Raw genomic sequence first — 16,880 nt, 5'->3', positions numbered from 1 at the left:
GGCTGATTCCTAACATATCAAGCTGGGTGGGGAGACCCCATGGGGAGGTTCACTTCCATCTGACACAATTCCTGTCAGGCCATGGCTGTTTCCGACAGTACCACCACAGGTTTGGGCACGCGGAGGTCCCCGTCTGCCCTGACTGCCCAGGTGTTGACGAAACTGCAGAGCACATTCTGTTCGTATGTCCTCGTTCGACGTCAAAAGAAGAGCAATGCTAGACGCTTGCGGCCGGGGCACAACTCCGGATAACCTTATCCAGAGGATGTGTCAAGCGGTGGAGAAGTGGAACGCAGTCTCGACTGCAACCACTCAGAATGCCTGCAGCTTGCAGATAATCTGGCGCGCCGAGCAGCAATCGACAAGCAGTACTAACTTTTGATTGGTTAGTTAGAGCGAAAGTGCCGAACGCGGAGAAGTGTGTGAATGGTCTGCCCCTGCAGAGGTAATGGCGCAGCGGTGGCAACCGAGATCGTCACCTTGAAGCATGGCAGAAGTGTGAATGAGTAGGTGTATGTATGGATTACACACGCCGCGCTGGGAGTAGCGCAGGAATGTTGGTTCCTATGACTACTGATACCCGCGGCGTGGCAGAGGAGTGTGGGTGAGCATACAAGTCAGTCTCACATGGTACGAAAGGAGTTGAGTTGAGTTGAGCTAGTCTCATATGGTATGAGCGAGGTGAGTCAGACTCACATGGTATGTCAGAAGTGGGAACCTAAGTGAAATGTCCCACAAGGGATGCCAGAGGGAGTGTTAGGTCGAATAACTAAAGTAGTATGTGTCAGCGCGAACTGAATGAAAGAGGTGAGCAGTCTCACATGGTATGATAAAGGTGGGCATACAAGTCAGTCCCACATGGCATGAGAAGGGTGGGCACAAAAGTCAAACCCACACGGCATGATAGAGGTGAGCACACAAGTCAGACTCATAGGAGCGTTAGCGTGAGTGCAAGCATGGAGTGCATGAGCGTGAATCAAGCGTTTGGGTGAGCATACAAGTCAGACTCACACGGTATGAGAGAGGTGGGCATACAAGTCAGACCCACATGGCATGAGAAGGATGGGCACACAAGTCAGACCCACACAGCATGACAGAGGTGCAACAGAATATGTAGGGTGTGTTTGAGGGTGCGATAGAGTGAGCACCCAAGTCAGACTCGCATGGGACGGGTGCCTGTGTGAGCGAGAATGAGCGAGTACGTTTAGTACTGCCATCCCCAAGAAGTAGTACTGGGAGGTAGTTCCTGGGGGAAACGATGGCGGAGCCCAAGGGAGTTTAGTTGGTATTACCGGTACGGTCGAGTCCGACACTCCAGTACACTTCCGTGCGGTAGTTTGGCAACTACAATGCACGTGTACTTTATTCCTTACGCGAAATATGCAAATAAATAATTATGTTGGTAGAAGAAGCTTTGTGCTGAGCAGAAATAGGGGGAAAGACGGCTTTGGCAGGTTTTGTTCTATTATTGGCAGGGGGTTTTTGTCGACCAAATTTTATGAAATTTGGCAACAATATTCTTTGATATGCAAAGAATGTTTAGGCCAAATTTGAGCCTGGTCAGTCATAAAAAACCCCCCTGCCAATAATAGAACAAAACCTGCCAAAGCCGTCATTCCCCCTAGTTGTTTCTTGCATTATCCAAACATTGTGCGTTTCAGAACATACTCACTCACTGCAGTAGTTATTTTTCATAGACTACGGCGTAGTGTTAGTGCCGTCGGCATTCGCTTGATTGGAGGCAACAAACATTTGACAGCTTAGCACCCGCCTGGTTAAAATTTATATCAATGAAGGAAAAATACATATGATTTGACAGTTTGGTACAACACATGTTCGGGACAGCAGAACAAAGGGAACCGAAGCGACAATCTTTATCCTGTAACTAAAGTATCTTTTTTGATCAGAGGCGTTGCGTGATCAATTCTTCAACCTGTGCATTGATGGCCGCCATCAAGTTCCGGAACACCCGGAGATGTGATGAATATTCTTGAAATTCATACTGGAAAACAACTTGTTTTTGTAAATAGTTTATTGTGTAATTTTTGAATGTAAAATTATTTCAGATCATCGCCCATGTGTTAATAGGTACGATATCTAGAATCCAGATGGGGGAATCGTCGGCCTGGCGTTAATATTTGTCACTCGTTAGGGAGTAGGTTAACGGAAAATAAACGCAAATTAATGTTTAGCATGTCAATTTATTATATTATTACTAGCTGATCCGGCGAACTTTGTCTCGCCAAAAATTGATCAATTATTTTCGGGTAAAATTTTATGCGTCCACAATTCATCTAGAAAACAAATCGGTTTTTCAGAATGATCTCTTATTTTTTTTTTTACATCTTTTTTTAATATATATATATAGATGATATATAGATAAAAACTCCCTTAATGGACCTTACAAAACTTACAGACATTACACGTGCTGAAAAAATAATGATCTTTTTTATTTTCTTTATTCCCTTTTATTTTTAACTTATTACAATTAGAATCCGAATTGAGCTTACGAGATGAGTTTAACTAAAAGCCGCATTAGTATAAGTTACAAACAAGAGGTTATCAAAAATATATTCTTAATAATAACCGTGTTTCTTTATAAACAGAAGTAAATTTCAAATGCCTTTTACATCAAAGTTGTACCGAAAGGCTATCATTTCACTCCAAAATCGAACTTTTTATTGAAGTCTCGGAGACCCATGATGTTATATACCAATCGACTCAGCTTTCGCTTTTTGTTCAGTCGAACTGAACAAATGTCTGTCTGTCCGTGTGTATTTGTGTGTGTGTGTGTGTGTGTGTGTGTGTGTGTGTGTGTGTGTGTGTGTGTGTGTGTGTGTGTGTGTGTGTGTGTGTGTGTGTGTGTGTGTTTTTTTCTTCCTAAGCAATGGAGGGGAATCTGCTCAACAGACATCCTGGGTTGTCCAGGAAGTGCTGGGTTAGGGCTACCTCAATGAGGGAGGCAGGACTGCATCCCTGACCAGCTAAACCGTTTCCATTGCCGCTAAGCCCATCGTCCCTTCGGTACAACCAGAAAGTAATGCTTCAAAGGGGGCCAGTGCATAACGCACCCTCGAGGTTATCTGCGTGTCCTTGCAGCATCGAACATCGTGACTCGCTTTTTAGAAGAACACCATGGTATCGTGCCAGCGCATTGCCGGCTTTCCAGGTGGCCTTACCACGCCCTATGTCCTCGGAAGGTGGGCAGGGTCGACTTCGCGCCTGCTTCCCTCTGCAAGACTGGTATCAAGAATGATGATGCCGCGTGCACCCCAAATTGACCTTTCTGCGATAGGGCCTATTCGCCAGCACACAGAGGGACTTGCCGACGCGGTGCCTACGCCTGCCCCAGCCTTGACGAGGACCCCTTTCCGTCCTCGGGCTCGGAACCCGCCCGGTTGACCGACGCCGCGAAAGTGACGATACCATGTTGTTTTTCACGCGGCCACTTGTTCGATAAAAGGATCGAGTTCGACCACAGGGCACCGGTATGACCCATGAAGCCGACTCCGAACCCTTGGACCACCTCTTATTTGCGCCTGAACTAGCCATCCCTCGAGTCCACGCGCCACCTTCTGTGTAGCTCCGAGACGATTTGGACGATAGCCGATAAAACGACGTTCCAGCCAACTTCATCTTTACACATCCTCCGAACTAGGTTGTCCGGGGTAGTGTCCAGACCACATGTGGCAAGCATGCATGACACTTTCGTCTGCACTTCCTCGCAAAACAGCTTGGAAAAATTCACCATCTCCCCTTGCGGCCTGCTAGGGGGATTGGGCTCTGGGGATCACGCCTGCTAAGTTACCTTCCACAATTAGGTAATCTTGCTTCTATGGAAATTTGCTTCCAACGTGGTGGGAGGAAAAACCCTCGACTGAGGGAAAAAACCTCCTTTACTTGTTTTGTTACCTTGCTTCCCCTCGGACCGCAAGATAACTGTCTACTTCATGGATTCTACCATTCGAATTTTCCATCTTTCCATCCTATTCGTGTCTATGCCTAAACTTCTCCGGTACTACCAATATGCTTTACTTCGGAAAAGTGTGTGTGTGTGTGTGTGTGTGTGTGTGTGTGTGTGTGTGTGTGTGTGTGTGTGTGTGTGTGTGTGTGTGTGTGTGTGTGTGTGTGTGTGTGTGTGTGTGTGTGTGTGTGTGTGTGTGTGTGTGTGTGTGTGTGTGTGTGTGTGTGTGTGTGTGTGTGTGTGTGTGTGTGTGTGTGTGTGTGTGTGTGTGTGTGTGCACGAAAAACAAAACCTTAAGCCACTTTTTCATATAGTAATTCTTTACCGATTTTCTCGCAACAAGTTGCATTCGACAGAGGACAAAGCCTTGTTGATCACTATTGAATTTGATAACGATCAACCATTGCATTTAAAAGTTATTAAGAAAATGGAATCGAACTATGTAAGGGCCATATAAGGTTGGTGTCTTGGCTAAATGCGAGAAAGGCAGTATCATCACTCGGTGAATTAAGTTGGGTTTTTGCCTTTCTCGTATACTAAGTATACGTAAAGGCTATATGTTCGCTCCAAAAAACGAACTTTTTATAGGAGTCCCGGAGACCCATAGTGTTATATACCGATCGACTCGGCTTGACGAATTGAAGTGATGTCTGTGTGTATGTGTGTGTGTATGTGTGTGTATGTGTAATCTCACTCATTTTTCAGGCACTTATCATTAACCGATTTGCTCGCAACAAGTTGCATTCGACGCAGAATCCTGTCCCATTGTTTCGTATTGAAAATTGGCCAAATCGGACTATGGGCTTCAGAGTTATGGCCAAAATATATTTTTTTACAACAAAAATTCTCACTCACTTTTTAGACACTTACTCTTAGCTGATTTACTCGCAACAAGTTTCAGAATCATGTCCCATTGTTTCGTTTTGAAAATTGGACAGATCGGACAAAATCCACTTTTTCACATGATAAACACGTACAAAATTCTCACTCATTTTTCAGGCACTTATCCTTAACCGATTTGCTCGCAACAAATTTCATTCGACGCGAAATCCTGTCTCATTGTTTCGTATTGAAAATTGGTCGAATCGAACTATGGGATTCGAAGTAATGGCCAAAATACATTTGTTGACAAGAAAAATTCTCACTCATTTTTCAGGCACTTACTTTTAGCCGATTTGCCTGCAACAAGTTGCATTCGAGGCATAATCTTGTTCCATTGTTTCGTATTGAAAATTAAATAGATCGGTATTAAACAGATATGGCCAAAGTTTATTTTTTTGCCTTTTGTCACATGAGAAACACGTACAAAATTCTCACTCATTTTTAGGCACTTATGCTTAACCGATTTGCTCGCAACAAGTTGCATTCGACGCGGAAACCTGTCCCATTGTTTCGTATTGAAAATTGGTCGATTCGAACTAAGGGATTTGAAGTTATGGCCAAAATACATTTTTTTTCATTTTTAGGCACTTACTCTTAGCCGATTTGCCCGATGCAGAATCTTGTCTCATTGTTTCTTATCGAATATTGGTTTAATCAGACTATGGGCTTCGGAGTTATGGCCAAAACATATTTTTTACTTACTCTTAACCGATTTGCTTGCAACAAGTTTCATTCGACGCGGAATCCTGTTCCATTGTTTCCTTCTCGGTTTCCTTTTGAGTGTCTCGAGAAAATATCAAGACAAAATTTTCAAAACGACTTATCTGCTTTTGTAAACAAAGATTCAAACGACGATTTGACGAATCTGATAGCTCTCCCACGCAAACTAACACCATCAACAGGTAGCGGAAACCTTCACCTTCCTATTGGTGGTGTTGGTTTGCGTGGGAGAGCTATATCAGATTCGTCAATTCGTCGTTTGAATCTTTGTTTACAAAAGCAGATAAGTCGTTTTGAAAATTTTGTCTTGATATAGAATATTGCGGCTTCCTGCTGGCTTCTCCGGTAATCGCAACAATCACTAATCAAAACAGAGTCAATGGAAATCTTACCCACCGTATCCACTTGCCATGAGAAATACTCTCGATGTACTCAGTGACACCGGCTGTCATTTACCGAAAAGCCCACCCCCTCGTAATGTGTTTTGTATGGAAGGGTTCTAAAATTTGTATGGGCCGTAACGCTCGCAGAATCATCAAAGACCAGTTATTTATTCCAGTTATTTAGACCCGACGAACTTCGTTTCATCTAAACAGAAATTTATGTTTCATTTGTATGGAAGCCCCTCTTTCCTAAGGTGGGATGGGCCTCGAACCATCTTAAGAACCTTCCCCGTCCCAAAAAAAACCTCTGCATACAAATTTTCACGCTGATCGGCTTAGTAGTTTCGGAGTCTATAATGGTCAGACAGACAGAAATTTAATTTTTATGTATAGACCTGTACAGCTGTTTTCCAGGCTACTGTCATGCTATTGTTTAGCCCATCGCCAAATCGTAGCCAGGATGTCCCGGGCTATAATTTTTTGCCTTTCTCGTATACTAAGTATACGTAAAGGCTATATGATCGCTCCAAAAATAAACTTTTTATAGAAGGCCCGGAGACCCATAGTGTTATATACCGATCGACTCAGCTCGACGAATTGAGGTGATGTCTGTGTGTATGTGTGTGTGTGTGTGTGTGTGTGTGTGTGTGTGTGTGTGTGTGTGTGTGTGTGTGTGTGTGTGTGTGTGTGTGTGTGTGTGTGTGTGTGTGTGTGTGTGTGTGTGTGTGTGTGTGTGTGTGTGTGTGTGTGTGTGTGTCTGTGCGCACCCACCCAAAAAAATGTCATTCATTTTTCAGGTACTTATCCTTAACCGATTTACTCGCAAATTGCAATTGCATTGCAAGTTGCATTCGACGCAGGATACTCTACCATTGTTTCCTATTGAAAATTGGTCAGATCGGACTATGGGCTTGGAAGTTATGGCCAAAATATCACTTTTTTATAGAAAAATTGATAAAAAAATGTCACTCATTTTTCAGGCACTTATCATTAACCGATTTAGGATCTGTCTCAATTGGATAATTAAACTGAAATTAAACTTAAAAGTGATATTTCAATAATATTATCAAATAACCCTGCTCGCAGAGCAAGATTACTTTTGACAGATATCGAATCATTTTCCATCGATGTCCTATTGGAATTGCTGGGTAGCACCAGCCATTCTTATAACGGGGTGATGTTTTAACGAACTGTCACTTTTAAGTTTAATTCTCCAAATGAGACAGACCCTTACTCGCAACAAGTTGCATTCGACGCAGGATACTCTACATTTGTTTCCTATTGAAAATTGGCCAGATCGGACTATGGGCTCACGAGTAATGGCCAAAATGCTATTTTTATAATGCACGAGAAAGGCACCATCACCGCTAGGTGGATTAATCTGGGTTTTTTTTATTGAAGGTAAATGTATAATTATTTTGGAAATTTACCTCAGAAAACTAATTTGGCTCTAAAAAGTAGCGTAGAACGTCTGAGGAAATTCGTCTTTGTGATTGATTATTTTTCCTTATACTTACCAATTCTGCTTTTTTTTGCTGGTTCATATCCTCGATCGTCAGTAACAATCGTATAATAAGAGTGATAATAATTTTTCCAATATCTGTACATTTCAGATGTTGCTTGTCGTTATATGAACCGCAATATGTGCACTTCCTAGGGTTCTGAAACAGCAATTTCGGTTATAGTTGATTTTTAGCATTATTCGTTATAGAAATGAAAAGCTAGTATAACTTCCATTCAAGACGGTTGATCATGAAGATGCATACTTTCAACTTTCTCCTTTTCGTTTCATTTCTTCGCATTTTAAACATTTCACATAATCTTGCTTTCTATTCACACCTTCCCAGTACAAACATAGCTTAATACACTATCATCATTTTCATGCTGCACAAAACTAACACGATGGATGGAACAACTCGTGTGAACTACTTGAACTAAGCCCAAAGATTATGTTTTGAAATCCGATATAAAATTCAATATTTGTCTGACTAATTTAATTAACCTATCAATAGACACCTATTAAGACATTCGCGAAAATAAACCGCAGAGGCAAATAGTCAAGAGTACGATACTCTCGTCTTGGACGTTCAAATTTAACTGTTGTACAAGACGTAATGTTGTTACTGACAACTTGAAGGCAAGCGAGTCGGGAGAAAAGACGGTATATTGGAGAGGTTTATTTAGTAGGTCAGTAGTAGCGCTCTCGCTTCTTCGTGAGTTGGTCGAGGTGATCGGTGCTCGTTGCACTTTGCGAACGTAATCGTTGTTTGGCGTGCGTGTTTATTTGATATGGTAGAAAAGTGAAAACAACTGAATAATCTGTCAAATATAAGAGAAATTTTCTCCTTGTGGGCAACATGTGATCTTTGGATGAAATTCAGATGTTATTTCATACCCCGTAGTTTAGCTTACATTTGATCCTTATATAGTTATGAAATAAATGTTTTTTGTATGTGTAAATAATTGTATTACGTAAAGTAAAATATATAGAATATGATAAATAGTAAGATAATTTTCTAAAATGTTTGTAAATCATAGATCTGAAATAAACAATGAAATTCGATTAAAATCGGACTATATGAAAACAAACAGGAAATAAAATATTTTTCATTTAATATGAAAAGATTTTCTTAAAAAAGCGCATCCAATATCTCTTCTACTTCGTTTGAAAACACACACTTTTCAATAATAATTACACATACGCAATTACCCGAGTTCCAAAATGATAATTAAAAGTTGATCACTTTCATTTTCGGTTGTTATAATATAGCAGCAGCACGGTAGTATGCTTTCAGATGAAAATCGGATTCAGTACTCGCAATTCCAATATTATTGACTAGCGATTCCCAATACCTTTTTTTTTAATTTTATATCTACATTTTGCCATAATGCGCACTAGATACTGTCAGATGCATTCAAGGAATAATTTGAAAAACATTGATTTATCCACCTAGCGGTATTAATGCCTTTATCGTGCGAAAAAAGGGTAAATTGCATATAAGAAAAGTCACAAGCCGCTTATTCACACGGGGGTTCCAGTTAGCCTTCCAATCCGAGGATGGTTACCACATTCTTCTTCGTTTATTATTATGTTTTTCAGCGAAAGGGGTTTGGTCCTTTGAGACCGTATTGCAAAACAACGGATTATTAATCTTGCAATGCCTTTCCCTTTGAGTTTAAAACTTCGACAATTCATATCTTCAAAAATAATTTCCGGGCTCGTGTCTCTAAATCAATCTATTTCCAGAAAAATATATTAAGCTCTTTTAGTGGAATGTATTCAACCGTCTAAGACGAATTAAGTACTCTCCATTAAATTCAACCAATTATTTTCGATATCTTTGCAGATACGTATTTCGACCACAACTGTGTGGTCAAAATACATATCTGCAAAGATATCGAAAATAATTGGTGGAATTAAATGAATAGTACTTAATTCGTCTTAGACGGTTCAATCTATTTGTTTTGAATTGGATCTTCGCCTCACGGTTGGTAACGAATGTGGTCCATATCGTGGGAGGTGCAGTTATCCGACTTGGCATACATGTTGAATCTGTCCAAAAGTATGATGGAACCGACAACCTTGTAGGGAGGTTTCAACCTTCTCGTACAATTAGGATAGAAGAAGCGCGCCGCATTGTTTAAGACGTGGGATCGACCAACTTCGAAGGGGAGCCACCGTAGATCTGGATGATAATATTCGTATCATAATTTTTCCGTTCACATCTTGATTTCTAAAATAGATTCAGCCACCATATGCACAGTGGTGCGTCTGGCGAAAATCATGAACTTTTTTTTTATCACGTTAGGGTGTTGTTTTTTGGCATCAATGTCTTCGGGAATAAATTTTACAAAAATAGTGCGCATCGGATGGCGAAAAGTTGAAGTTCTAATTTTCGCCACAGGTGGCACTGCAAAATGCAACTTCTCTAATAAACTATTTTTAAATGTGGTGTCTTTTGCAACGTTGTAGTGTAAATTAGAATTTTTTTTTGCTGAAGACACCGAGTGTCCATCTATTATCGTTTTGCCTTTCTCGAATAAAAAGTATACGTAAAGGCTATATGTTCGCTCCAAAACGAACTTTTTATAGAAGGCCCGGAGACCCATAGTTTTATATATTGATCGACACAGCTCGACGAATTGAGATGATGTCTGCGTGTGCGCAAACTAATCTTACTCATTTTTAGGCATTTAGCCTTAACCGATTTGCTCGCAACATGATGCATTCGACGCGAAATCATGTCCAATAGTTTCGTGTTGAAAATTCGCCGAATCAGAAATTTAGGGGGTTTGGTGTCAGGCCCTGCAAACCAGCAAAAAAAAAACTCACCGAGTGTCCATCTATTATCGTTTTGGCTTTCTCGAATAAAAAGTATACGTAAAGCCTATATGTTCGCTCCAAAACGAACTTTTTATAGAAGGCCCGGAGACCCATAGTGTTATATACTGATCGACTCAGCTCGACGAATTGAGATGATGTCTGTGTGTGCGTGTGTGTGTATGTGTGTGCGCAAACTAATCTTACTCATTTTCAGGCACTTATCCTTAACCGATTTGCTCGCAACATGATGCTTTCGACGCGGAATCATGTCCAATAGTTTCGTGTTGGAAATTTGCCGAATCAGAAATTTAGGGGGTTTGGTGTCAGGCCCTGCAAGCCAGCAAAAAAAATTCACGCAACGAACAATCAACAAGAGAGTACGAACTTCATCGGGAGCACACGCATACTCGCCGATGTGCTCAAGGACCGTTGATTCGGCATCGTAGCGCTGCAGGAGGTTTGTAGGAAGGGATCAATGGTGCGAACGTTTAGAGATACTCATACCATCTACCAGAGCTGCGGCAGCACACACGAGCTGGGAACAGCTTTCATAGTGATGGGCGATATGCAAAGGCGCATGATCGGGTGGTGGCCGATCAACGAGAGAATGTGCAGGTTGAGGATCAAAGACCGGTTCTTCAACTTCAGCATAATCAACGTCCATAACCCACACTCCGGAATCACTGATGATGATAAGGACACATTCTACGCGCAGCTGGAACGTGAGTACGGCAGCTGCCCACGCTACGACGTCAAAATCATCATAGGAAATTTGAACGCTCAGGTTGGCCAAGAGGAGAGGTTTAGACCGACTTTTGGAATGTTCAGCGCTCACCGGCTGACGAACGAAAACAGCCTACGACTAATTGATTTTGCTGCCTCCAAGAATATGATTATTCGCAGCACCTACTTCCAACACAGCCTTCCGTATCGGTACACCTGGAGATCTCCACTGCAGACAGAATCACAAATCGACCACGTTCTGATTGATGGACGGCACTTCTCCGACATTATCGACGTCAGGACATATCGTGGTGCTAACATCGACTCTGACCACTATCTGGAGCAGTTTAACTGTGCCCAAAACTATCCGTCATCAACAATGTTCGGTACTGACAACCGCCGCGGTACGACCTAGAACGACTGAAGCAACCTGATGTCGCCACTGCATACGCGCAGCATCTCGAGGCAGCGTTGCCGGAAGAGGGTGAGCTCGATGGGGCCCCTCTTGAGGACTGATTCGACGAAGAGTGGAGACAGATTCTGGGGGAGAAGGACGCAGCGCAGGACTGCAGCAAGGTACCCGGTAGATCGTGGAACGTTATAGACGGAAGCGGAGACAGCAGACCCGCCTTTTTCAGGAAAAGAAACGCCGCCTGCAAGAAGCTTCCCATGCAAAGGCGCATGATCGGGTGGTGGCCGATCAACGAGAGAATGTGCAGGTTGAGGATCAAAGACCGGTTCTTCAACTTCAGCATAATCAACGTCCATAACCCACACTCCGGAATCACTGATGATGATAAGGACACATTCTACGCGCAGCTGGAACGTGAGTACGGCAGCTGCCCACGCTACGACGTCAAAATCATCATAGGAAATTTGAACGCTCAGGTTGGCCAAGAGGAGAGGTTTAGACCGACTTTTGGAATGTTCAGCGCTCACCGGCTGACGAACGAAAACAGCCTACGACTAATTGATTTCGCTGCCTCCAAGAATATGATTATTCGCAGCACCTACTTCCAACACAGCCTTCCGTATCGGTACACCTGGAGATCTCCACTGCAGACAGAATCACAAATCGACCACGTTCTGATTGATGGACGGCACTTCTCCGACATTATCGACGTCAGGACATATCGTGGTGCTAACATCGACTCTGACCACTATCTGGAGCAGTTTAACTGTGCCCAAAACTATCCGTCATCAACAATGTTCGGTACTGACAACCGCCGCGGTACGACCTAGAACGACTGAAGCAACCTGATGTCGCCACTGCATACGCGCAGCATCTCGAGGCAGCGTTGCCGGAAGAGGGTGAGCTCGATGGGGCCCCTCTTGAGGACTGATTCGACGAAGAGTGGAGACAGATTCTGGGGGAGAAGGACGCAGCGCAGGACTGCAGCAAGGTACCCGGTAGATCGTGGAACGTTATAGACGGAAGCGGAGACAGCAGACCCGCCTTTTTCAGGAAAAGAAACGCCGCCTGCAAGAAGCGGAGTGCGAGGAGATGGAACAGCTATGCCGAAACACGCAAAATCTATCAGAAGCTTAACGCATCCCGCAAAGGCTTCGTGCCGCGAGTCGAAATGTGCCGGGATAAGGATGGGAGCATCTTGACGGACGAACGTGTGGTGATCGAAAGGTGGAAGCAGCACTACGAGGAACATTTAAATGGCGCTAAGAGTACAGGCAGTGAAAGTCCCCCCACCTCGAGGGAAGTTAAGGATGCCATCCAACAGCTAAAGACCAATAAAGCAGCTGGTAAGGATGGTATCGGAGTTGAGCTCATCAAGATGGGCTCGGAACAGCTAGCCACTTGCCTGCACAAATTGATAGTCAGAATCTGAGAACCTGTTTAAACACGGTGGTGAAGCACTGGCTAGAGCGCTGCACTGGGTGATTACCAAGGTTTGGGAGGATGAGGTTCTGCCGCAGGAATGGATGGAAGGTGTCGTGTGTCCCATCTACAAAAAGGGCGATAAGCTGGATTGTAGCAACTACCGCGCAATCACATTGCTGAACGCCGCCTACAAGGTACTATCCCAAATTTTATGCCGCCGACTAACACCAATTGCAAGAGAGTTCGTGGGGCAATTGCTATATGAGGACTGAGGAGTATTTTCAGGCTGTTATATAGGGTATTTGTGCTTTTCTTAGCGCTTGATAGCAATAAGACATGAGAAAAGTTATGTCTAACGTTTAGCAGAGAAGAGGATTTTCAATTATTGAACGGATATCCTATCGTAAAAAGGTCACCCAAAATTACTATTTAGTAATTTGCATAGGGCACCCGTAACCTGAGGGGTTCTTATTGATACTTCCCATTATTATACACATATGTGTCTACTAGTTTGGATGTAATTATGCAATTATACCAATATAATTTTGCATTAACATCCTCGAATCAATAGTGAATCTACTTTTATCTCAATTAAAGTAACAGCGTATCCAAGCGATTTCAATAGTTTATCTATTAGAGCATCATTACTGGGCGCGAGTGTTTTGATCATCCTCGCAGCGCTGTCATTTTAGTTTAGTCACTCTTTTTCTCACTGGTCACTATCATGCTTAAAATCAAAATAAAAAATTGAGTAAATGTATAAATTATTATTTGTAGAAACAAAAAATGTGTCAAAAATAAATAAAATGTAAAATTGTATCCTCTGAAAATATATTTTCCAGCATGAAAGAAATAATCCGAATTCCCCTAATCCTGCTTCCGGAAGCGAGATTCATCCCATCCGGTTTTTACGTCGTTTATTCAATTACGTTGAAAATATTACGTCGAAATTGTATTACATCGTTTTAATTTGAGAACAAAATATCAAGTACGTCAACTTTTTACTACATCATTCAGATGTAATAAAGCACCTTATTTACGACGGGGATGATGTGCATCAAATCTGATGTGATATTACTTTTTATTTTTTACTGTGTATTTTCGGTTATCATTTTGGTGGCTGCATTCCGTACAGGTGACGTTTAATAGTTCATCAAATAGCAGCGCTGTTATCGCGCTACCAAATTTGATCACCTGTCCGCTGCGCTACTGTTTTAGCAGCGCGTTCAGTTGCGACCGGAAAAGTGTCAAGTAATGATACTGCGCTGCCAAACAGCTTATACTCACCACCGGCAATCTTGCTCTAAGTTAATGTATTGAAACTGTATATTTTAATAACCAACGGTAAAAGCTAATATTTTCTTTTCTCGATCCATTAATACTTCCAGTATAGGAATCGGTACCCTAGCAGGATGAACTCTGATGCTTATAGAAGTAATGAATATATGCCCAATTCGATGATTTATATTTGTATGTATCTTGTCACATCCTATGTGTATTGATGGTGCTGTGGTGTAGTAGCCGCTTCCCGATCAAGAGATCACGAGTTCGAGTTCAGATTGGAGCATTTTGCTTTTTTTGCACGTAAAAACAGTTTTTTGGCCATAACTCCGAAACGCAAAGTTCAATCGATCTAATTTTAAATAGGAACCAATGGGACTGCATTCCGCGTTGAATGCAACATGTTGCGAGCAAATCGGATAATGATAAATGCCCAAAAACGTGTCTCACATTTCTGTACACATACACACACACACATACATACACACATACAGACATCACCTCAATTCGTCGAGCTGTGTCGATTGGTATATAACACTATGGGTCTCCGAGCCTTGTCGAATGCAACTTGTTGCGAGCAAATCGGTTGAGGATAAGTGCCCGATAAATGAGTGACATTTTTTGAGTAGTTTTGCGCACACACACACATACACACACACACACAGACATCACCTCAATTCGTCGAACTGAGTCGATTGGTATATAACACTATGGGTCTCCGGGCCTTCTATAAAAAGTTTGTTTTTGGAGCGATCATATAGCCTTTACCGTATACTTAGTATACTGCCGTTCTACGCATGCTTGTACCAAATTCATAAAACGACAAATGAGAAAATGGCATTTGAAATTGAACACTAATTTTCATTGCTGGCGTATAACCATAATGCAATATAAGATTATTACATCACAGAACCATTCAGAAAACTTAATTTAATTGAAATCATTCTAATTTTTCAGTCACAAATAGAATTTGGGACAACGATCATGGAAATAGTTTGGCGGGACAGTTATGCCGAGAAATAGAGCACTTGTTTTTTGGTTTCTACGCATATCAGCCCCGTTCAATGCATGATTTCGTGAATGACTACTGCGATTGATATATGTCTCCACATGCTTTATCTATGGAAGTGAACCTTCCACGTGGTTGAAGTGATTATGTCGCTTAGAATGAGTATTGTACAAATTGCCACAATTAAACCAGTGCAACAGGCTAAGATTGCAAGATCTAAACAGAAAATGCTATTTCAATGTGTGTTTCTCCATAAAATAACAGAATCCGCCATAATGATTAATTTAATCACCGCGAGACAATTATGCGTAGAAATTAAACAATGGGACAAATAGACTTGATGTTGTTTTCAATGATTTTCCGAACAAAGTTCGAAATCTGTTAGAGTTTTCTAAAAGTTTGCATGAAAATAGACTGCTCTATGGTGAAAAGTCAAAATCCACAAAAACTAACATGGGACAACTATGCGTAGAAGGGCAGTATAAGAGAAAGGCAAAACGTGATAAGAAAATTATTTTGAGCTTTTTAGTGGAATGTCTTCACTTGCCATAAGACGAGTTAATACAAGTACGAGACACTGAAGACGGCCTTACTGTTGAGGTCGAAATACGTATCTGTCAAGATACGGCAAACTGTTACGTAAATTGTTGATTCAAATTGATACGTAAATTGTTGATTCAGTGTTATCTGTTTAGATGTAGACTAAATAAATGGAATGAAGTTTCTTTCAACGCAGAATCTTGTCCCATTGTTATTTTATTATTTATTCAGACTGAGGCCGAAGTGGCTTGTGCGATATATAAGAGTATTCTCCATTCGGCTCGGTCCATGGCTACACGTCGCCAACCACGCAGTCTACGGAGAGTCCGCAAGTCAAGTCCTGATCGATCCACCTTGCCCGCTGCGCACTTCGCCTTCTTGTGCCCGTCGTATCGTCTGTCCGACATTACTCTGGCTACGTGCCCGGCCCACAGCAGTCGTCCGATTTTCGCGGTGTGAACGATGGATGGTTCTACCAGCAGCCCATGCAACTCGTGGTTCATTTGGCTCCTCCACGTACCGTCCGCCATCTGCACCCCACCATAGATGGTAAGCAGCACTTTCCTTTCGAAAACTCCCAGCGCGCGTTAGGAGTCTCGTTTCGACCGTCTTCCAGTGCGGTTGGTTTTTACGCTCTACTTTTGTGCGGTGATCCGCCTAAAAGTAGAACAATAGCACCAGTGTTGTGACCGCGGTCGAAACAAATGTGTAGTGTAAAAAAAGTGCTGCAGATCCTGAAGACGTGCGCATGATCGTGCTTGCAAGGGCTGATCGATTGTCATCAAGGGCAATGTCCTAGCAAATATTGCGATCAAGTCTATGTGAAGGCTCAAACATGTTCATCGTCAGAATTATTGAGGAGAGGTAAGGGGCCCTCCTTAGCCGTGCGGTAAGATGGGCGTAACTTTCGGATTGGAAATTGTCTCGACTTCCCTGGGCATAGAAGTATCATCGTGCCAGCCTCATGATATACGAATGCAAAAATGGTAACCTGGCTTAGAAACCTCGCAGTTAATAACTGTGGAAGTGCTTAATTTGTATTTGTATTTATTTAGTGAATCCAACTGACCACCAAGGTCTTATTGAAAAACTTATAACTAAAACATAATAAAGCTCATTAGCAACAGATTTCCTTATTGTACATTAAAGTCACAAACTTTACAATTCACAATTTACAATCAACTAAACTACAATCAAACAACTAAACTACAATCTAT

At 42.1% G+C, this 16,880-nt stretch overlaps 1 protein-coding gene across 4 annotated transcripts in view; it reads right to left on the bottom strand.

Annotated features, from left to right (window-relative positions):
* LOC134213900 (protein spaetzle 4) overlaps window positions 1-8,071 on the bottom strand; it is a 94,281-nt gene extending 86,210 nt beyond the window's left edge. The window contains exons 1-2 of one of the 4 annotated variants that reach the window (XM_062693371.1): window positions 7,966-8,071; window positions 7,467-7,610 (exon numbers count right to left, since the gene is read on the bottom strand). In XM_062693371.1, coding sequence (XP_062549355.1) covers window positions 7,467-7,493 — 27 coding nt within the window. In that variant the 5' untranslated portion in view covers window positions 7,494-7,610; window positions 7,966-8,071. Of the gene's footprint in view, window positions 1-7,466; window positions 7,611-7,680 lie in introns of all 4 variants that reach the window. The other 3 variants (XM_062693372.1, XM_062693370.1, XM_062693369.1) reach the window with 3 other exon arrangements.
* Window positions 8,072-16,880: the final 8,809 nt, after the last annotated feature.

This window comes from Armigeres subalbatus, chromosome 2 (assembly GCF_024139115.2).
Source record: "Armigeres subalbatus isolate Guangzhou_Male chromosome 2, GZ_Asu_2, whole genome shotgun sequence".
Lineage (NCBI taxonomy): Eukaryota > Metazoa > Arthropoda > Insecta > Diptera > Culicidae > Armigeres > Armigeres subalbatus.
Note: the sequence above shows the minus strand (reverse complement) of the source record. Positions and strands in the feature narration are given on the sequence as shown.